This window comes from Cajanus cajan, chromosome 10 (assembly GCF_000230855.2).
Source record: "Cajanus cajan strain Asha chromosome 10, NIPB_CcT2T_4, whole genome shotgun sequence".
NCBI classification, from domain to species: domain Eukaryota; kingdom Viridiplantae; phylum Streptophyta; class Magnoliopsida; order Fabales; family Fabaceae; genus Cajanus; species Cajanus cajan.
Window position 1 is genome coordinate 39,411,693 of NC_138526.1, and position 23,299 is coordinate 39,434,991.

Genomic DNA, 23,299 nt, shown 5'->3' on the forward strand with positions numbered 1-23,299 from the left:
CTTTGAGTATTTAGGGTATGTTACTTGGAGACTTTTGCTCCATTTAACCTTGTATTAAGGTCATTTATTTTCATATTTTCAGTAGTAGAAGTGGGGTGACAAATAGTAAGGTGTGTAGGTGCAACTAGTAATTGGACCAGAAGTAGGCCTAGGCTAAATTTTATATATTCAGCTTGTTTTCCTCCATATTTTCCAAGGAATTGATTTAGCTAGGTTTCACCATCATTTGGTGAACCTAACTAAACCAATTCCAAGATTTTTGGATTGGATTACATGTTGGAACAAGCCTTGGCTGCCTAGCCTTTTTCTTCTTGGCCGAAATTACCAAGTTTGTCTTGCATACTTGGGAAGCTTGTGCTACAAGCTTCAAACTTAGCTTGCTTTCCAAGCTTCTAAGTTAGAAGCTTGCTTCACAAGCCTCCTAAACTAACCAGGCCGGTCAAGTTTGACTAACCATAATTCTCTTGAACCATAGTTAGTCTAGCTTGTATCACAAGTTTTCTTACTCTATATAAGTTTTTCTCTTACCTTTGTAATTACTTTTGACATTTATGATATTAGAGTTCAGAAAATTCTCTTTCTCTCAAGAGCCCTAAATTGTGGAGAAAATCCCCATCCTTAAGAACTTTCATAAAGGAATCCTTCCTTCGTGCCTTGGTTCATCAAACTTCTTTTTTTTCTTCAAGAAGAGTGCACCACCGTTGTTGCTTCCTTCAAGCTCTTGGAGCTTGAATCTCAATCCGTGAAGACACTTCTACCTCAAGAGAAGATTGGACTTGAAGATGGATCTAGTTGAAGAACACCAATCCCCTCCACTAGAAACTTCCATCACCAAAGGCTTGAATTATACAATATCCTTAATCGTTATTAACACATTATTTAATTATAAGTGAGAATCCAAAAAAAAATTAAGAATATATAGAGAAGGTATATGATTTGTTTTATAAAATCCAACATATTAACTATATTTCTTAAGTCTTGAAATAAAATGTTAAATAAAATAGAAAGAAAATAATATTATTTTTTTACACCAAAACAAAACAAAAACAATATTATTTTGTCATATGCGTTAAATTTAATGAATTTTATAGTTATTATTTTAAATTTATACTTACACCAGTAGTACATAAAATAAATTATGCTCTAGAGTAGAGATGTTAGCCGCGGGAGGAAAAATTATTTAATAATATAAATATTTAAAGTTTGGGTGTTACTCTCTTTGTTGTGGCCTTTATCTACTTTAGAAGAATTTGGTGAGAAAAGAGACATTTTGTCTCTTTATTTTTTTTAAAAATTATAAAATTATATATTAATGAGTAGTTACTAATGATATAGATAGTATATAATATAATTTAAGCTGTATTTAGAATGGTAAAATTAAAAAGAAATTGTATATGCAAAATAAGTCATCACCTTTATTATAGTTTCAAAGTTGTAAATATATTATTTTTACAATATGCTTGTCTTTAATGTTAAGTTTTTTTTTGGTTTTTTTCATATATTAATTTGTTTTTAAAAATTGTAACTCTCAAATTTAAATTAACATTGTTCTTTGTTTTTTTTCCCCTGACACTTACATTATCCTTTTTAGATAGTAATCATTTTCAATTTTCGGATATGACTTTAAATTCTTTTTAAATTAATTTAAAATGTAATGTTTGTTCCATCATCGAGATAAAAATTATAATATTTAACTAATATTTGAATGAAAAAAGGACCACAAACATGATAAAAATCACATAAAACATGAGTTTCAGGAGTAATCATCTCTCTTGTTTAGAACAAAAAATTATCTCTATAAGTACACACAATGATATAAATAAATACACAATAATTAACACTATAAAAATTTATATAAAAAAAACATCATACAAAATTTATTAATTAAGTTTGAACTTTATCAACGATAATATTTCAATAAATGTTTACTATTTCAAACATCATCATAAGTTTTCTAATAAAACTTGATGAACCTCTTTTCAAATGACACTCCCTTCTCATTTATAACAACAATTTCTTTTAGAGGTTAAGTAGTTGTTTTCATTTAAAAAAAATTATTTATTAACTTAACATTATAATATTATAAGAGAAAATAAATCCCTAAAAGAAACATTTTTCATCGTAACAATAAGTAATGGTAGTTTTTTTAATTCTATATTTGCACCAATAATATGATAAAAAAAATAATACATTGAATTCAAGTGTTATTTTTTGTTTTAGCGTAAAATATAGGATTTGATATAGTAATTGCCGGCGGTTTGACGACCAAAAGCAATAGAGAAGTCAACCTAAGCTAAGCGTCCAAAGATAAACTTTGACTAACTCAGCCTTCATCATAAAGAAAATTTAATAGATGCTCCTGTAAATTTTTTAAAACCATTTCTCCATATAACTTACTTTAATCTTTTTTATTTTACACCAGTAATATAATTATAAAAAAAAGTTATCAACACTTAAGTAAAATTTGACAACTAGGGTTAGTCTGATAGTTGGGTGGGGAAGAATTTGGGTAGTTAGAAGCACGAGAATCTAGGTTCAATCCTCCACTATCTTTGTAATTTTTCCTATCTTTAAAAAAAAAAAAATTTGGTAACACCTTAATTAGCGCATATCTGGTAATGAAATTTAAGTAATTTCCACATGATTTTATATTCAAAATTTATTATCATTTATTGTGACTAAAAAAATTGTTTTGTAAGAAGAACATGATAAAATAAAGCATTCTATACTATTTTGTTTTCTTCACATTTAGAAGAATAAAAATGTATTGATTTTTTTATCCTATGTTTTATTTTATTCTTAAAGCATAATAAACATAAAGTAGAACTCGTATACTTGTTCTATTGCATTTTAACATATTCACCAAATGTTAATTACTTTTACAATTTCATATACTAACAAATTTTTTACTAAAAATAGTTATATTTTGCTTTCCCTAACTATAAATTATTTATTTTGATTGATCTATTTAATTACAATTTTTTATGTAGAGTGAAAATACTGAAATTTAAACTTAAAAACTCGTACAAATAGTGCACCCAAATTACTTATTACTATATTGATTCCAGTAGTTTTACACTTGTTGATATTGATAAATTATATTTCCACTCCCCCTCCCCCTCCCAAACAATCTACCTCTTTGAGTTATTCATATTGATTTTTATTAATACTTTTTAATAAAATTAAATATATACATACAAAGTGAATTTTTATACCTTTAAAATGTTATTTTATTTTATAAATATTTTTAAAGTCTTTTAAAAATAAGTATATAAAAAGTTGATGATCTCTCAAACCAAAAAAGTTGATGATCTTAACTAATTTTGATCTCATTCGTACTCCTTTTAAAATCATATATAAACAAAAAAATACTAAAAAAATTAGATTAAAAACTAAACAAATTTCAACTAACTCAACATTATTATTTAATGTTCTTAGTTCAAAAATACTCAAAAGATAATAAATGAGAATATTATTTATAATAATTATAATTAAAAATATTTTAATAAATATAATGTATATTTTATATGAAATCATGAAAATTAAATGTTTTTTTAACTTTATCTTCTTTAATACCGATATCTTATTTATAAAATTGAGTCTAATATTATTCAAACCTGATTTATTGTGGTTTATATACAAGTTATAGGCAGAGACACAGTTAATTTTTATTTTGATAAATACGACTCACCGAACACAATTAAGTTCTATTTTGTCCAAACTTATAATCCAACCACAATCAAAGGTAACACAAATTTCATTTTTTATATTTTTTTTATTAAGGAGGGCTTGAAAGCCCACGCAAATTTCAATTTTGACATTTGAATGTGTGAAATTCCTCCCAAAACTAATTCAGTAAGGAAAATACTTTTGACAAGGTAATTATCCATTATTAGTGGTAGGAGTTCACCATGGGTTTGTAATATAAACCAAAAATGCATCCGTTGCTTGCTGGCAAAGACTAATGTAGCTTCTCCCATTTGAGACATAAATTCTATGCTGACTAACATATTAAATTATATTTTTTTTATCAATCTGGAAGAAAAAATTACATGTTTGGACACGGTTGAGGAGAAAGGATGAATCATCTAAGGAACAAATCAAACAAAAAATATATTTATTTAACAATAATTACCACTATGGTCTCTAGTCAATGGTTATTAGTACCAACTAACTTGTCAACTAGCACTTTTATTTTATGGTTAACTTTCAAAGTACCAATACCATTCAAGCCCGAACAATCTCACGGCAAAGACTTGTCAACAAGCATGACATCATTTTCTTTCTTTTTTTTATTTTTTATTTTATCACAAACTGAATTCTACCATTCTTGCTTGCTCATATTTTCCCCTGCTTCTTCACTAATCCCTTGTTTTATTGGTGGTGTTGGTTCACATGCACATGTATCATAGTGATCATTTGTATATATGAGCATATATCCCACAGAATAAGGATCACTGGATCAGAAGCTTTCTGTGTGTCGCCTGAATTATACACCAAGAATTCAAACTTATATTCAGGTAAACACTAGCTTTGTTTTTAACTTTTTCATTGTTTTAATTAGTTTCCCTCGTTTAAGTATATCTTGCTACTTTTCTTTTGTAACTGTATTTTGTTGGTGTGTTGGTTCTTTCAGAAGACTGTTGATGTGGAAGCTTCAAAATTCTCGAAATTGATTTTTCAACTTTTCATCATATGTTCGTGATGATTGTTTCCAAATTTTTAGTCACATGTTTTGCCTCGGAAAGATGATATCATTCTTCTCTAGTTCTCCATAATTTAGTTTAACTAAAGGACCTTTTTATAGTATGTATCTTTGAACAAGTGAATATAATTTATTAGCAACCTGATTAATTTTTTCAGGTCATAGTTTTATATGATGTTACATAAATAATCTCATACCGAAAGCAATATCTATCATGAAAAGTCACTAGAAGCCGGGAACATGAACTTGTTAATTAAGAAATTCAATGAGATTCCTTAAATATGGGAAATTAATGGTATTTTGCAAGCGCAGGCATAGCAGTTGATAATATTTTACTGATGTATTTTGTTTAGGGAACTTTTCCTTTTACAATTTTCTTTTCTTTTGCACATAACTTATACTTGACTATTTTTTCTTGCAGGAGCATGCTATGGCTGCTAATGTCATAGAGGGCTTGGTAAAAATCAGTGAAACATATTCTCTTATCTTGGATCTGCTCAGCGGATTCAACATCTTCAATGATAACGTACGAGGACTAGAAATGAAACTTGAAGAGCTCTGCAGCCTGGAATATGACATAAACAAAGAGCTAAAATTTGCAGAGCTACAACAAGGCAAGAAAAGGAAACGCGAAGTTGAAAATTGGCTGAGAAATGTTCAAAGGAAGAAAATTGAAGTCTATGGCATAGTACAGGAATTGAGAGATGGTGGAGTACTTAGGCATCTAAAGTTAACTGTACAAGTGAAGAAACTAACAGGACAAGTGACAGATCTTGTGAAAAGTGGTAGGTTTCCTAAAGGACTTGTGGGGTGTGCACAGGAATCAAGAGGATATGCATTTCTGACAACAAAATTAGCAGGTGCAATGTTTCGGAAAAATGTTGGTAAGATATGGGACTGGTTGATGAATGATGGTGTGTTAATTATTGGTGTGTATGGCATGGGAGGAGTGGGGAAAACAAGTATGTTGATGCACATACATAATATGCTTTTAAAAAGTGTCACCAACTTTGATAATGTGTTTTGGGTGACTCTCTCACAGTCATCTAGCATTCACAAGTTGCAGTGTGATGTGGCAAAAATAGTTGGACTAGATATTTCCAAAGAGAATGATGAAAAGAAAAGAGCAGCAAGACTATCATGGTCATTGATGAGAAGGAAGAGATGTGTCCTTTTTTTAGATGATGTGTGGAACCATTTTCCTCTAGAGAAGGTGGGAATTCCTGTGAGAGCAGAAGGGCTAAAACTGGTTTTGACAAGTCGTTCGTTGGACGTGTGTCGAAGAATGAACTGTCAAAACAGTGTCAAAGTGGAGCCTCTTTCTAAGGAAGAAGCATGGAGGTTATTTGTGGACAACCTTGGACAACACACTACTCTTTCTCCAGAAGTAACTAAGGTTGCTAGATCTGTTGCAAAAGAATGTGCTGGTTTACCCCTTGCAGTTATTACAATGGCCAGGAGCATGAGAGGGGTGGAAGAAATTTGTGAGTGGCGGCATGCACTCGAAGAACTAAGAAACACAGAAATAAGGATGGAGGAAATGGAAATGGAGGTACTCCGTGTGCTGAAGTTTAGCTATGATCACTTGAATGATAACATGGTACAAGAGTGTTTTTTATGCTGTGCATTATATCCTGAAGGTTTTGACATAGACAGGGATGTGTTGATAGAAAGTTTTGTTGATGATGGACTTGTCAATGGAATGAAAAGTTTGGAGGCAATGTTTGATGAAGGACACACCATACTGAATAAGCTTGAGAACAGTTGTCTTTTGGGGAAAGTGGAAAATTATGTTGGTGGAAGGAAATGCATGGGATTACAGGATGCCAGCAGTCATATAGCTATCAGCATGATGAAAAGAGGTTGCCAATGTGTGGCACCAATAGATAATGTGGAAGGCTATTATGTGGGAAGTCAAATGGTGAAAATGCATGATTTGGTGAGGGCTATGGCTATTAATATTATAAAGGTGAACCACCATTTCATGGTGAAGGCTGGGTTGCAATTGACCGAGATTCCAGATGAAGAAGAATGGACTGAGGATCTGGAGAAGGTTTCCTTGATGTGTAATTGGATACATGAAATTCCAACTGACATATCACCTAGGTGTCCTAAACTTAGAACCTTGATTTTGAAGCATAATGAATCCTTGACTTGGATCTCAGATTCTTTTTTTGTTCACATGTCTGCTCTCCAAGTTCTTGATTTGTCCTTCACAGACATTGAGGTTTTGCCAAAATCTGTGGCTGACTTGAACACCCTCACTGCTTTGTTGCTAACATCTTGCAAGAGGTTGAAGCACATGCCTTCACTAGCAAAGCTGCAGGGCTTAGTAAGGTTGGACCTATCTTTTACAGCAATCACAGAAATACCTCAAGGTTTGGAAATGTTGGTCAACCTTAGATGGCTTAATCTTTATGCAAAAAACTTGGTGTCCACAGGAAAAGAAATAGCAAAATTGACTCGCCTCCAATTTCTTATTCTCCATTGGTGGTCCAGAAAGATAAAAGTGAAAGTAGAGCATGTATCATGCCTGAGGAAGTTGGAAACTTTTGCAGCTAACTTATACAACATTCATCATTTCAATGCCTATGTGAAAACAATGCATAAATATGGACCTAGAAGTTACCTTCTTCAGTTAGACACTGAAGAGTCTCTTGGTAGACCTCCATGGTGCTTTTTTGCTGAAGTTTGTTTCAGCAAGGATGCGATCATTTCAAATTGCAAAATCACAACAGGAGAAACACCCCTTGTGCTCCCTTTAGACATTCAGCGCTTGAAGATTGAAAGATGTCATGACATAAGAAGCTTATGTGATGTTTTGTCATTAAAAAATGCCACTTCTTTGAAACGCTGTGAGATTGCTGATTGTGATGGACAAGAGTACTTGTTTTCTTCATCTTGCTCTTCCTCATGTTGCACTTCTCTTCACAACCTAGAATCGGTGGAACTCTACAGCCTGAAAAGCTTGCACATTCTGTGCAAGGAAAATGAAGCTGTAGCTCACACTTTTCGACCACGAGGAGCATTTGCTTATCTCAAGTATTTTTGCATCTACCATTGTCCCGTTATCAAGAAGCTGCTGACACCTGGATTGTTAGCTTATCTACAGAACTTGGAAGAGATAACCGTTCATAATTGCAAGTCGATGGAGGAAATAATTTCAGTAGATGGCATAGATTATGAAAGCTCTTGTGGTAACAAATCTGGTATGGCCAACATAAAGGCTGTAGTAGTCACACATTCAAAGTTAGTATCATTATCATTGAAGCACCTACCAGAACTCAGGAGCATATGTAAAGGACTAATGGTATGTGAGTCTCTACAAAACTTTAGGATCTTTGAATGTCCAAAACTTGTTAGGCTCCCTGAAACTACTACCCCAGTTCAGACTCTTTACGATTCTTTTTGACTGAGACCATAGTCTAGGATTAACTATTAGATATACTTTGATGGGGTCGGGTGACTGAAATCTAATTGAAAATTTGTTGATTGAAATGTAAATATTGATGAAGACTGTATGATTAATTGATTGCATTATCTAATTTATGAAATCCTAAGTGGAGACTATTCTGACAATGGTGGAGTGGAATGTGTATACAAACTAATGTCTAATGTTAATATAGAAGTTTAACTTCTCACCTATGCGGAATTTGGCATATCATAGCCGAATCTCGGTGAATAATGTGAAACTCAATTGTTCTTTTCTTCATTGATAATTCTTTACCATGGGAGAATAACACACTTTCTAAATTTTGCTCACTCCATTCACTGTGGTCATGTGTTGTAAATTGTTAATACGATGGAATCCAAAACATCCTCTTTTGGAAAAATATGATAGCAAATAAGGTCAGTCTAGTTGATTGACCCAATTATTTTTTCTCTATCATAGCTATCTATGATTTTTTGTTTAACCAAAAAGCAGTAATTTGACCAAAATATTCTGAAAACTTGTTTAACATATCATTTCGATCACTCTTTCTTGATAAATAAACTCCTCTATAGAGTGATTGTTGAAAAACCAGATCCTGCAACCCAAAGTAACTGGCTTCACTGCATAAGACATAGACACAGCATTGACAACATACCGGAGATAAATTCTTGCGCAGCTGATAAATCCATGAACATAATGACTAATTGGACATAAATCTTTTAGATCAAGCCACAACCAAACCTAAAGCCGTAACCCCCACACTGCCACACCCTTTTTAGCATTAATCTAAATTACATAGTACACTGATCATATCGGTTCTCTCTTGCACTTTCCTCGATTAGTACATCGATATTCGTAATCAATATCAATCAGATTGATAACATAACATACTAACCAGATTTGCCCTCTACAAAATATGCACGATCCATGGGCACATAATTAAAATCGAAACAAACAGATAAAACCAGAAAAATAGACCTCAAAATTCTTTTTCATTGAATCATATTTACCATTTGATAGACAAAATTCCGTATGAATCATAGAGATGCATAAGGTAATATAATGGGATGGCAAGGCTACAAAGTAGCATCAACTTGCAGCACAATGATCAATTGGGTTACATAGGCTTAAATAAACCCACATAAGACCACCCCCACTAAAACCTAGCAGTATTGGGACCCCAACAACTCAAATCCATGACTTTCCTCATGGAGTCCTCCTTGGTTCTCTTGACCTTTTTGGAAACAGCAGCAGAAGTGGCAGAAGACAAGGTCTTGGCCTGAGTGTATGACCTGATATTGCTCTTTGCATGCTGCTGCAGTGATCTCAAAGCATAGTTCCACCTGCAGACACCCAGTTGATCCTTCAAGGCCTCCACTGCTCCTATGCTGGATGCCACAACCCATGCTCTGGTGGCTGAACTCATATTTGTTGCTAAGGCTTTTGGTGAATCTGAATGAGAAATTGTGTTGATGAGTGGGGAGAGTTATGTTGGGTCATATATATATGTGGGTGAATGAGTGATTTGGTAGTTGGTGGGTGAATCCTAAACCACAGGCTTCGTTTGTTTAAGGTGGAAAGAACAAAGGAAGAAGCAAAACCAGGGGCGTTGGACCCACCGTTTGGAGCAGAATCCTAGCACTTTACAAAATCCACACGGTTTGTCTAGTGTAGCTTCTTACATGATTCATGGTACCAGCTGTTTATTTGATACTGTAACAGTAAGTAACGTGACAAATTTTAGAATAATTAAATGATTGTTTCTGAATTATAAATAACTTACAAAATATAATAATGAGTGGTTCTACGTCTTCTACGGTTCTGTTCTGGCCACGGAAGTTGACATAACCTCAAAAAGAAGAAGAAAAAAATAAATATGTCAGTCTTTCTATTATTTTTATAAATTTTTAAATAATTTGTATTTTCAAAGTTTGCAATTAAGTTTTAAATTTGTAAATTAACGTTAATTAGACTCTCGATTTTGTTTTTATCAATATTCATATTACTTTTATTCTAAAGTGTAATTAGACTCTCGATTTTAATTTTCACAATATTCATAATAAGTAATTAACTTTTATAATAATTATATTATATGCTGTAGTTTAATTTGACTCATATATTAAACTCTGTAGTTTAATTAAAATTTCTCAAATAATTAATTTAGTTGAATAATTTGTTAAAAATAATCTATATCAAATATTTTTTTAGTATTATTTAATTATAAATTATCATATATAATAAGCTTATTGATTGAAGTTATAGTTATCCTTAATCACATATCTTCCCTTAAAATTTACCATCAAATCTTATTAGTTCAATTATAACTTACTATTTTTTAATGACATTGGCTATAGTGGCAAAAATCATCTTATATAATTATTATTTTAATTTGTACAATAAACATGTATGTTTATCATGTATAATTAAAGATTATAATAAATTATATAAATAAATATTATATTTAATATATAAGTTATATTTTAAATTTCTATAAATAAATATTTTCACACATATACATTATGATAAATAATTTATATTATAATATAAACTTTTTTATTTATTAATAATTTATTTTAAAATATTAATATTTAATTTATAAATAATAATGATAAACAAAAATTAAATTAGATAAAAAAAAAGTTAAAATAAATTACAATCATGCAAGTTTGTTATTTATAGTTAATATATAAGAATTAATTAAAAACAAATGGTTAAAATATTTAATATATATGAATTATTGTGTAAGAAATGTAGAATGTTGTATGGTATTATTTGGGGTGGGTGAAGGGATAATCGGCGATCAAAGAATGAAAAACAGATCTCGATTTTCTTCATATGGAGTTGTATATATGAATATTTAGCGTAATTGGATGCATACATAATTTGAGTTGATGAAAGGACTATGAAGTCTGTGTTTGTTTTCAGAATCTGATTCTAATTTTTGTAATAAAGTAAAGCTAAAATCTAGTAGTAGTGGGACCCCAGCAATTGAATTCCATGACTTTCCTCATGGACTCTTCTTTGGTTCTCTTGCCCTTGTTGGAAACTGAAGCAGAGGACCATTTGGAAGCTTTAGCATAAGATCCGATGATGTTGTTCTTGGCATGTTGTTGAAGTGACCTCAAAGCATAGTTCCACCTCATCGCTTCCACTGCCCCAATGCTCCATGCCACTACCCATGATTTCTTTGGTGCACTCATCATGTGTGGGAGACAATAACCTTTCCTTTAGCCTTTGCTTTGCTCTTAACTCGTGTTACAAGTTACAACATCCTTAAATATGTCGTTCCTTGGGGTGGGAGAAACCACGGCTAGTTTTGTTTTAGGTGAAGTGAAACTGAAAACAAAAACAAAACTAGGTGCGGCCCACACCTTGTATCATGTCTTTCGAACTTGGTAATTGAGTGAGTCCTGGATTTTCCCAATACCACAATTTGTACTATGCTGTTGTTGGTCGAGAAAATTCACCAAGCACTAATCTTTTATTTTAACATTATTTATTAATGGGTACGTTCAATTGGTTCAATTGGGTGTTCTCCTTATCGACTTATACTTGTGATCTTTATATTTGGAAGTGGGTAGTGTAATTCTTACCCTCTATTTTGGAAGCTTATTTGAAGTGATTTATTTATTTTTGCTTTAAATTTCAAAACTTGAGTTTGAAGTTTTCTAAAAAGGATCAAGAATATAATATAAATGTTCTTATGGTCTTGACTCTTGAATGCAACTAACATCAGGCTGATCGAACATTTTGGAAAGATTTAGAAACTATTTACCATTTCATTGGAAACAAATTACCAACCTTGATTACCCCATTTTGATAATTTATTTCGAAAAGCTCCAAAATAATAAATAATTTAGAGTATAATAAAATGAATCAGGCGCCAACGTGAAGATCAAAATCCGCATAGCAACGCTTGGGTTGTTTGTGTCGACTGCCCAAAACCTTTGGCAAAGTCAAGAGCAGAAGAAAAAGGAAAACGGCGGGAAGAAACAAAAAGACGACTCAATAGTTGTGCAATTAAAATTTCATTAATATATTAATGCCTTGAACTTTAATTCATATTAAATCATCTTTCAACAAATTAAAACATGGTTTAAGTAATTTTGAGGTAGTTGTATCTAATAAAAAATTGTCACATGTAAGAAATGATATATAAATTAGATATACTAAAACAGAATTTATAACATCCCTTGACCCCATGTGCGTGCAATTTTTTACCTAGTTTTATTTTCTTTTTATTTTATAGTGTGAGTGTTTATGAGTGGGAGTTGTGAATTTTTTACAGGAATATATTTTTTTTTAAAAAAATTACTCAAAGAAAATCTATTACACATTATTTACAAGAGTAGCACGGTTCATTGTTTAGGGTTTAGGGTTTAGGGTTCGGGAACCAAATTTTGAGCAGCGTTTTATTTTTTTTTAATTTTCTTTTGTGTTTTGAATTTAGGTCATGTGTTAATTTTATATCTGGAACGGCCCGTTCTGATTTCACTCGTCATGTGTTAATTTTGCATCTGAAACGGAACGATCCGTTCCAGATGCAAAATTAACACATGACGAGTGGAAGAAGAACGGGCCGTTCTGGTTTCAGAACGAGCTGTTCCAGATGCAAAATTAACACATACCTAAACTCAAAACGTGTATATATATATATATATTAAACACGGCTCAGAATTCAGTTTTCCGGGAATCGAATTCCGGCGATGAAGAAGCTCAGAATTCAATTTATGGAAAACTGAATTCTGAGCTTGAACAGTAAACCATGCTATTTTTGTAAATAATGTGTAATAGGTTCTCTTTGGGTAATTTTTTTAAAAAAAAATTATATTCCTTTAAAAAGTTATGGGAGTTGTAGCATTAGCATGCATGCATTGGAGGAAGGAAGATTGATGATGGGTTGATCCCACGGATTTGGATCATGACTGCCGCCAAACGAAACAAGGCTAGCTATCTGTTTCCATAAACCACTTTTCCAAATACCCCTTATCGTCCACCCTATTTCTACTTTTCTCACCTTTTATTTTAACTGTATCAAAAATATTATATTTCTTACATCATTTTCTAAAAAAAAAAAAAAAACTGGATCTTATATAAAAAATTATTTAATTTTTAATTTCATCTTAATATAGTTTTTCTCTCTTTTCCCGTTTGAAATGGGAAAAAAAATATATTTAAACGAGACTCGAACATTTTTTTCTTTCCTTCATGCATTAGACCCTTTTAAACAATGAAAGGATTGTGAAGTTTCATTTTATTGGTTCCATTGGAGGTGGGGGCTGTACATAAAATAAATGAGGATAGGATTAAGTGTGACATACGCATTAACATAATTAATGTATTTTTGACTATTGAATGAAAATCCAATGCCTCAAATTTTGAGTCTTTTTTCATGAAATCAAAGTTCCAAATTAAAAGTATTAATTATTTTTATAAGAATTAATTTACAATTTTTCTTACATTAGTTTTTTTTTATACCGGAAATACTCTTAATTAATTTTTTTTTGTTCATTCCTAGAGTATCCACCGCCGATAGCAGTGACTAATCTCCAATACAAGGCAAGATTCGAACCCTGATCTTGCTTAAGCGTGGATCAACTCCTATCGCTGAACCATATGCTTGGGATTAATTAAATATATATTCTCTTAATTAAATAAGTAGATAGTAGCTAGAGTGGGATTTTATTATTGTTAGAAATAGTTTTGCAATAAATGAATAAATTTAAGACAAATTTAATACTATTAATTAAACTAATCGACTTTCTTAATTATAAAAAATAACATAATAAGTCTGATAAAAAAAATATTCTGCCAAAAAAAATCTGATAAAAATAACCAGACGAAGTACATGTTTTATAAATAAATAGAAAACTCAATTCCAACATTTATTAGAGATAAGGTTAAAAAGGATATATGAATAGAGATAACTCTTTTTTATAAAATTTTATAAAATTGAGATAAACACAAACTCATATTCTAATATATTTTAAGACTGATTTAGTGATAAGAAAAAATACAACTAGTATATGCTTTATTAATAATTTCGCACTATTACAAATTACATGAATGGGTGAAAATTTGAATATAGAAAATTCAAATCCAAAAAATCATCGGAAGGCTCGTTATTAGTAGAATCACCTTCCACTGCTATTTTTTTTTTTAATTGCAATCTTTGGTATGTACGAAGTTCTAACTCGTTTAGCAATACTCATGGGAGTTAATCATATTCTTAACTGCTGCACCAAAATTATTCATATCTTTCTTCTTCTTCTTTTTTGGCAGTGTTCGATGAAAACATATCAAGCACCCTATTAAAAATTTAATTTCAAAGTGAGTTAAATGCGCTAAAGAATTAAAATTTCTAAAGTGATTTACAAAAATTAAAAGCAGTGCAACTTGTAAGAACTTAAGGTGTTAAAAACAATTTCTCATTTTCCGATGCAAAAGCTGTAGACAGGCCTGGAATATGGTAAAGGTAAAGGTTCATATATATATATATATATATATATATACACTTTTTTTTTTATAAGTACACTTCCTTTTAAAAAAAATAATTAAAATTTTAAAATATTTTTAATTTTACATCTACAATATTTAATTTAGTACTTTTTTTTCATACATCTTTCTTCTTTTTTTAATTTATACATGCATCTCTTATTTTTTCTTCACCTCACCTATTTTAATAACATGTGAAAATTAAAAAAGAAAAAAAAATATGTAAATAAGAAGAAGAAAGTAGAAAATTAAAAGTTGAAAGTGTAAAATTAATTTTTTTTAAAAAATTATAATTTTTTATATTTTTTTTTTGAAAAAGAGATATACTCATAAAAATAAAAAAAAGTATATATATCATGAGCCAAAAAGTAAATTGTACGGTCCATTTAATAGAAGCCCACAACTTGTTGGGCCTGGATTAAATTGATCTTAACCCAATTGTCTAGAGGAAGTTCAACACGTTTTGCCCCGTCCAAATAATATTTTTTAATTACCAATCATATTGTGTATATAATGATATTATTAATATACACATAAAAGCTTAATTCAAATTAATAAATTAGAAAGTTTTTCTTGGTATAAGAGATATTTTCATTTAAAAAAGAGAATAATTTACCTTATTATTCTCATTAAAAAAATGTGCAGTTATTATGATAAATAAATGGTAAAAATGTCTATGCAAAAATAATGAATTATCTTTATATATTACTAGCAGAAAAAAAGTATTTCGTATCTGTATTATATTATAAAAAAAATAAAAAGTTACTCATAAAAAAAGTAGTTATTGAAAATAAATAAAGGATAAAATTTATATAAAATAAAATTAAAATTAAAATTAAATAATAAAAATATATTAATCTAATTAGTATTATGATTAATTTATTAGTTTTAAGTTCTTAAATTTGATTAAAAAAAATATTTTTTCTAATTTTTTTAAAACAGAAAGGGATAATGGTCTAAAAATTATGGAGACCAAGGTGGTTACTAAAAAGGGTATCCCCTTTGTATATTAGTATAGATTATATAGATTTAAATATAATTTATTTTATAATTTACAGAAATTCAAAATAATTTTAAATAAAATTATAACATTTAAAATCAATGATACAAATATATACACTCACTCTATGGGAGAGTCAATGTGAACACTTTGTATATAATTAAAGTTTTTGAATTATTTCCCTAAAATAAAAAACACATAAAACCACGTCACAATCAACTATCCTCTTTCCCTGACTTAGGCTAAGTTTATTCAGCAACATATTTAATTTTCTAATAAATAATAATTTAGTATTAAATTGGCAAAATGGGGTTAAGACAAAAACAAGGCGTGTATATTTGGGGAAAGACGTAGGAGACGACGTTAGGTTGTGATACACCACATGGAGACACTAAATTTTGCTGTCTTTTTTTTTTTTTTTTTTTTTTTTCCAATTGATGACGATAATAAAATGTAATGGTATTGGTTGGTGACTACTGAGATAGTATACGGCATTGAACTTGACTCCAATTTCAAATTTAAAAAAGAAGGTGTGTTTATGCAAGAAGGTTTCTCATGTCTTTATTTATTGACACACCATGAAAAATCTGAAACCGATTGCTTTTTGATGATTAATTAATCAACACAATCTATACCCCAAAAGAATTATGACAAGTGCAGACCTACCCAAGATCTCAGCCATCAATAAATAAATTTAACTAACTGATAGACTCAACATTTTACTATAATTTCTATATATCACCCATAAAGTAAGCTAAATTTTATTTTTTTAGAAATTAAAGAAAAAGATATTATTAAAAATGCTAATGAAATATGAGATAAAATAATCTGTCTATAAGTATGTGTAAAATGTTAAAATAAAATGTAAGAGTATTGATCTTTATGATAAAATATTATAATAATTGATTAATTTAGAATAATTAAGCATTTTATTTCATGTTTTAATATGGACATTTATAACAATATTTTTAAGCATTTGTTGTAAATATATTTAAGCGAATTTCATTTCCATCATAAGCTAAATATGCTACAAATATTATAATGTTATGCATAAGTACATGTAAATAATAAAAAGAAATATTTTTATTGAAAAGAAAATATTAATTATAATGGTGCACAATATATATTGTTGAATCAATTTAAAATAAAAATAAAAATTATGTATAATTATATATCAAACATATATATATATATATATATATATATATATTATATTATATTTATATTTATAGTGACATTTTTTTTATATAACTATAATATATCTTTCAGTGAAAGTTTAATACCTTTAATGTTCAAGTTTTTTATTCTATTAAAAATTGTCTCGTTATGCATATCTATGAAGAATTTGATAATGATTAATGATACAATATAATAAATAAATAAACATGTCAACTTTTATCAAATATCGCAGTAAAAATTTACATGACCAAAAAAAAATCACGGGATAAAAATTGCAGAAAATCCCTTTTATTTAGTATAATTAAAATATAACTTCATTTCATTTATTTTAATTTATATCATATATTAAAACTGGGAAGTTCCTCATGGCTTCCAAATTAATTGACGAATGGCCAGAAGATCTTCAATGTCTGCCATTAGTGTGTCACAAATTAAAACGTTGTGCCAGCTGTTTATGTTGCACCGTTCGTTACCAAATAAAATTGTTAGTGTCAAACTGGAAATAAAAATTATTTAAAATAACAATTATGCATGGCAAGTTTGACTTGTTGAGTATATATATATTCTAAGCTTATTATGACAATTTCACTACTTTGAAAATATTATTGATTAATTTGGCGTAAAGGCATGGTCAAGCTGGTAAAATGAAGCATCTAGAATTCAAAAGAAATAAAGCTCAGCCCAATTTAATAGAATGAAAACACTCAAAACAGGATAAGTAACATACTAATGACACATACCCTACAATTTGTTATATATATATAAGTGGATGAAATAACTCTCACCTAAACACACTATGATTCAGAAACACAGGTGCCTACGTGTTTGATTTTCTGCTTCACAAACTATAGGCATTATAATCATCGGTTGTCTCATACCAGATTCTATGCTTCTGCATGTTCAAGGTTTCAACTGATAATCTGATACATATCTTGCTAAAAGCAGAAGCTAGAGGCTTAATTAGACCTAGGTGGATTGCTGATTACGTACCATATATATATACGAAAGTTCTGGAGTTCAACTCACCAATGCAAGTGTCCTTCGTGTAATATTTGATTGAAAGATTCTGTGATGTAATACTCTTTCATGGATATGTTTATTAATTTCAGTATATAGATAGAATAATCTGGTGCAGAGAAGATAGACATAGACATTGTTGAGTATATCTAAAGTAATATAAATTATACATAATACATGTAAATGTGTTGGTGAGTTTAGCAAATGGAAAAATGGCGCGAGCTAATGATGTATATGCATGACAGAATCAGAGTCAAACGTACGTGTTTATTGTCCACAATTAAATATACAACAGTTATAAGCAGGTACTCTTTGGTCGATCTAACTATAATTAAGTTTCGATTTAAAATTTTAAAATCTTGATATATTATAACATCTGAAAAAAATACTTGCTATATAACGAACCTCAGAATCAGATTCAAGTTCTAAGTTTCAATTTAAAATCTTGATTGGAAAATCTGTAATAGGGACTTGCTAGTTGCTACAACGAACCTCATAATCAGATTCAAGTAAAGTTATAGTAAAGTCTCATAACATTATATGAAAGATGCAACACAAACCTTCAAATAAATTTTAAATTATATTTATATATGGTAATTTTTTTTAATAATATGGTAACGTAGGTATATATATATTGATTACCTTACTATAAATTTTTGTTAACTTATATGTTTGGTAAGTCTAAAACAGATTAACATTATAGTAATATGTAGCCTATTTATTTTACGTTAAATTAAAATTTTGGTCCCGTAGATTTCATTCAATGTCAATTGATTCTTCTTCTTTTTTAGTTTTTCTCCCTTTCACATCAATTAATCCTATAGAACTTGTAAACATCTTCAAAATTGTACTTGAGCATTAGAGAGAATGCATATTAATCGAGTTAAATAACTAGCTTAATTATAATGTTATAAAAGCGTTATAAAGTGGTACCTAACAACAACAGAGAATATTTTAATTAGAATGTTTTATAACTATAATTAATAAGATTTTAATAAGTATGTATAGTTAAAATCTTTTGCAGTTAAATCAATTAAAAAATCATATTTAAAATGATTTGAATGATAAGAAAGTCTAATCATTACAAGAAAATTAATATATCATGACACACATTTTACAGTGAAATAATGTTTATTATTAAAAATTATTTTTATCTAAGTAATAAATACAATATATGTTGATATATTATTAAAAAGTATGAATATAGATTATAATGACACATAAAACATATTACTAATTCTCATTCAAAATAAATACTAAAATTATATAATTATATATGTTAAATATGTTGTGATTCAATATTTATTGGTTTAATTACATATGAATTATGATGGGATTAATATTAATAAAAATAATAAATAAATAATATATAAAATAATATTAAATATGTAATAAAAAAAATTATAATACTAGAAACTAAACATAAAGTATTAATAGTTAAATCTAAGTTTTAACACTATACATCAACATATATATATTAATAAATAATAAGTTTACATTCAAAATATAGAAGAAAATGTTAAATATTTTAAGTTATTTTTCTTTTTTGAAGGAAAATTTTAAAATATGTTGAACTAAGAATTTATCAAAAATCCGTTATGAGTCGATAATTTGTCAAAATTTTTTATGAATTACATAAAGTACATGACATGACATTTTTTTAACATATTTTTTTCTTAAACTAATTAAATTCATTCGAAAAACTAATGAAGAAACGCATCAATCAAGCAATAATGGAGTATTGTGGTAGCTAGCTAGAATCATTGACATATAATATACTGATGGGTGCACCCATTTGCATCTTCGATTTTCAACAACGATTCTGAGTAATAATGGATTCATGATTGGATGAAGTAAATGCTGCATTCTCTGTGGGCATCAATATTTTCTTAGTCAGCGAAGAAAAACAATCAAATTAAAATTTTCAAATCTTTCCCACGAACCTAACCTAAGTTCAGAAATAATGGAGTTTAAAAAGTGTAGAAAGTCTCCTAAAATATAATTAAATAATGGTAGCAATATCAGAGGCTAACAAAAGTGTCATTCGTTTCGTTTCATTTTCAACCGTAGCAGACAGTAACATGATCGTGCTATTAATTCAACGAAATGGACTCTATGAAGATGGCTTTTCAAAAGGTTCGTAACTTTTGAACTTGCTAAAGTTTTCTTGGTTCCCCTAATATATAAATAATTTCTATTAGAAATTATGCTAAGTAAAGTATTTTAAAAAATCAGATTAGTCTCTAAATATTAATAAGATACATTGGAATAAGATAGACGGTATGAATATTTAATATTGGAATAACTATTTATATACTTTTATTATTTTATAAACTACTTGATTTAAAGAGAAAATAATATTTTAATTAGAAACTAAATTAACAATATATAGTTTATTTGTTTTGTGGGATTTTGAGAAAAATGAGTCAACTTAAGTTAGACTTATAGGATATAATAATTGGTTTTAAAAATTAAATGAAAAAAGAGAGAGTAAAAAGTCATAAAAATCGTAAGTTCTTTGATAGAAAACCAAATGAAAGAAAGAAAACATAAAATTTTAGGGTCGGTGAAATAATTTTATGTTCTCAGTTTTTATTTCACTTTTAATTATATAAAACTGTCACTTATTTTTAATATATATTATGTCTTCAAAGAATGCATAGTGAAAATATCATTTTCACTATTATACGCAGAAATCTTGAAAAATAGAAAACAAATAACAATTTTGTAATTAAAAGGAAAAACAAATTCCTCAAAATAACTTCTTTATTTTTATCTCGTTTAATTTGTTGTAAAGAAAATAAAAAGGGAATAATATATATATATATATATATATATATAATAAATATTTGTGATTTCGAAAATAATATGTCAAGTTTATCCCCAATGAGTACCACTTTTATGTGGTCGTCATAAGCTACCACCTCACCATAAAGAAGTTTTTAATCTCATGTTCGACAACTCCATTAGCACTAGACAAAAAAGAATTATGTTGATTGATTCAGGATATCAAGATCGTCGTCACTTATTAATTGTTGTTGCACAAGTGACACACTTCAACAAAAAAGGAGGCCAATGATCCAACTTTACCATTAAAATAGTCAGGACGCGATGTTCCATGCTTTGGAGAGGGAGTGCTTAAAAAGTATGATGAATTGATAACAATAAAATGCATTTTTGAAATTTTATCTAAAAAAATTTAAAATCTATTTACCTGACAATGATAAAGTAAATACAAAAAAATAATATATATTCTATTTGTATATAGTATTTTTTTAACAAGAATTGACGTTAAAAGTTATTTTTAAAATGTTATTAAAGATTAACGATGAAATAAGATAAGATTATTTTACAAAAATTAAAAGTGAAAAAAATGATAAATTAGATGTGCAAAAATTTTATTTAAACCTAATATATATATATATAGAGAGAAGGGTTATAATAACACTGGTGTAACTTTTACTAAGTATTATACTGTTTAATAACTTTATATTAAATGTGAACTTTGTAAATCCAACCGTTAGATTGAAAGTTCATATCACTTTATATGTTTATATCAAGTTTTATTAAAATTGAACAACAACTTGAATGTAATCAAAATGTTCATATTTTAGTATATTTTGAAATATACATATTACGTCAATTTTGTTTTATAAAAATAAAGTATTAAATCATCTTGGATTAATATAAAATTTTGTATATATGATCTAAGAGTAAAGAACTTTCAATCTAACGGTTGGATTTACAAAATTTACATTTAATATAAAGTTATTGAACGGTGTAATACTTGATAAAAGTTACACGAATGTTATTATAACTCTCATATAGAGATGACAAAATGAGTTGTGACGCGCAGGTCGGACCCATCATTTCAACCCGCCAAACCCGCCCCGCCAACCCGTGGAGCCAAATGACGGGCTGGCCCGTCACAACCCGCCAACCCCGCATAAGTAATTGGGCTTTAGTTGCTTGCATAAGTAATGAACTTGTTTTGTGGACTATCAAAAAAATTAGATTATTAGTAATTTGTAAGTTTATAATTTGGTTTTAATTTTGGTGTAAGTGGATTAATTTCTATTTGATTTTTTCTAAGTTTGTAATTTGTTTTTGTTAAACATATATTATGTACAATATGTATGCATTTTTAATTTCATATAGTTATATTTATTTATTTGTAGCAGTTTTTTTTATTTGAACATACAATATATTTTTTTGCAATTTTTTTTGTGGTTTGTTGGCTGGCCCGTCGACCCGCGCAGCTTGTCTTTAAGCGGGACGGGCCAGCGTTTCTAACCCGTTTTTTATTGACAGCCCGACCCGACCCGTTTTTGGCTAGCCATTGGCGGGCTGGGACAAAACAGACCGAACTGACCCGTTTTGCCACCCCTACCCTCATATATATATATATATATATATATATATAAGAATATTTGTCCCAAGCTCCTTCGATTATCATAATTTTTTGATCCACATATATATTTGGAAAGATAATATTAACCCCGCGCCACTTATTTTCTTTCTCGCTAGAACTCAATCAAGAAGAACAAGTTAATTTCGAAGGAAGAATATGTATGAAAGAAAGAAAAAGATAAAATTACATGCTTTCCATATATCTAGCTAGCAACAAGCTGGTTACAGAAGATGGTCAAAAAACCAGTGATGGGAAAGAAAAAGGTTCTGTTTCTTGTCTTTTCGGTTAGAGTTTGGCACAGTATTTATTGTCCAAATTAAATTCATCAATGCTTGTTAGTGTAAAATGATATATATGAAAGCTACCACTTCCTGTACACCCCATTTTCCACATTTGCCATTTGTCTGCATAACTGGGTGGGTTTGGTCAATTTTACCACTTTCGATTATGATCATTTCTTCACATTAATTTGATTGAAATATATATTTATAAGATTCATCTTTTTAATGAATTAGGAGACTATAAAAATGACTTATATATGAAGCACCGATGAAAATTATAAAATAAGAGCAATATTTACATGAACCTGTTTAAAAACTTGTGTGAAAAGCATCGTCTAATATTATGATATGCATATAATTTTATTTTTTTTATGTTATGACTTATACAATACGTTTTACAACATTCTATATAAACAATGAATTCATACAATACATTTTACAATATTATTTTTATTATTTCGTATAAATATAATTTCTCTATACATATAATGTCTCAATATGCACGTCCATATTGTTGTAATAATTTTTCCATGTTGTTGTCCAAATTTCTCTATATATATATATATATATATATATATATATCACCATTAAATATAAAATATATAATCATATTGATTTTTAAGACTTTGAAATTAAAAGTTTTGAATATTTGTAATTTATTTTATTGTTATTAAAATAGTTTTCATCAATTAAATTAAATATTTAAGTATGACACCCCCTACTCCACAAACTAATATAGACATATAAATTAATGAAGATAAAAAAATGTTTGAAAATA

At 28.8% G+C, this 23,299-nt stretch overlaps 2 protein-coding genes across 3 annotated transcripts; one reads left to right on the forward strand and one right to left on the reverse strand.

Moving 5' to 3' along the window:
- The first annotated feature begins 4,258 nt into the window (after positions 1-4,258).
- LOC109805725 (putative disease resistance protein At4g27220) lies at positions 4,259-9,837 on the forward strand. 2 transcript variants are annotated; one of them, XM_083064993.1, is made up of 2 exons: positions 4,259-4,697; positions 5,127-9,837. In XM_083064993.1, exon 2 carries the CDS (start codon positions 5,136-5,138, stop codon positions 8,115-8,117), a length of 2,982 nt encoding a protein of 993 aa, XP_082921119.1. In that variant the 5' UTR covers positions 4,259-4,697; positions 5,127-5,135; the 3' UTR covers positions 8,118-9,837. The 2 variants fall into 2 exon arrangements, with proteins under 2 accessions (XP_082921119.1, XP_020223490.2); XM_020367901.3 differs by having other exon boundaries at positions 4,259-4,520.
- On the reverse strand, positions 9,112-9,564 carry LOC109805726 (uncharacterized). Its single transcript, XM_020367903.3, has one exon. The coding sequence runs from the start codon at positions 9,562-9,564 to the stop codon at positions 9,295-9,297; it is 270 nt and encodes an 89-aa protein (XP_020223492.1). The 3' UTR covers positions 9,112-9,294.
- Positions 9,838-23,299: the final 13,462 nt, after the last annotated feature.

Bases quoted from the DNA above. Each gene is read 5' to 3' on its own strand.
- LOC109805725 (XM_083064993.1), top strand. From the start codon at position 5,136: ATGGCTGCTAATGTCATAGAGGGCTTGGTAAAAATCAGTGAAACATAT.
- LOC109805726 (XM_020367903.3), bottom strand. From the start codon at position 9,564: ATGAGTTCAGCCACCAGAGCATGGGTTGTGGCATCCAGCATAGGAGCA.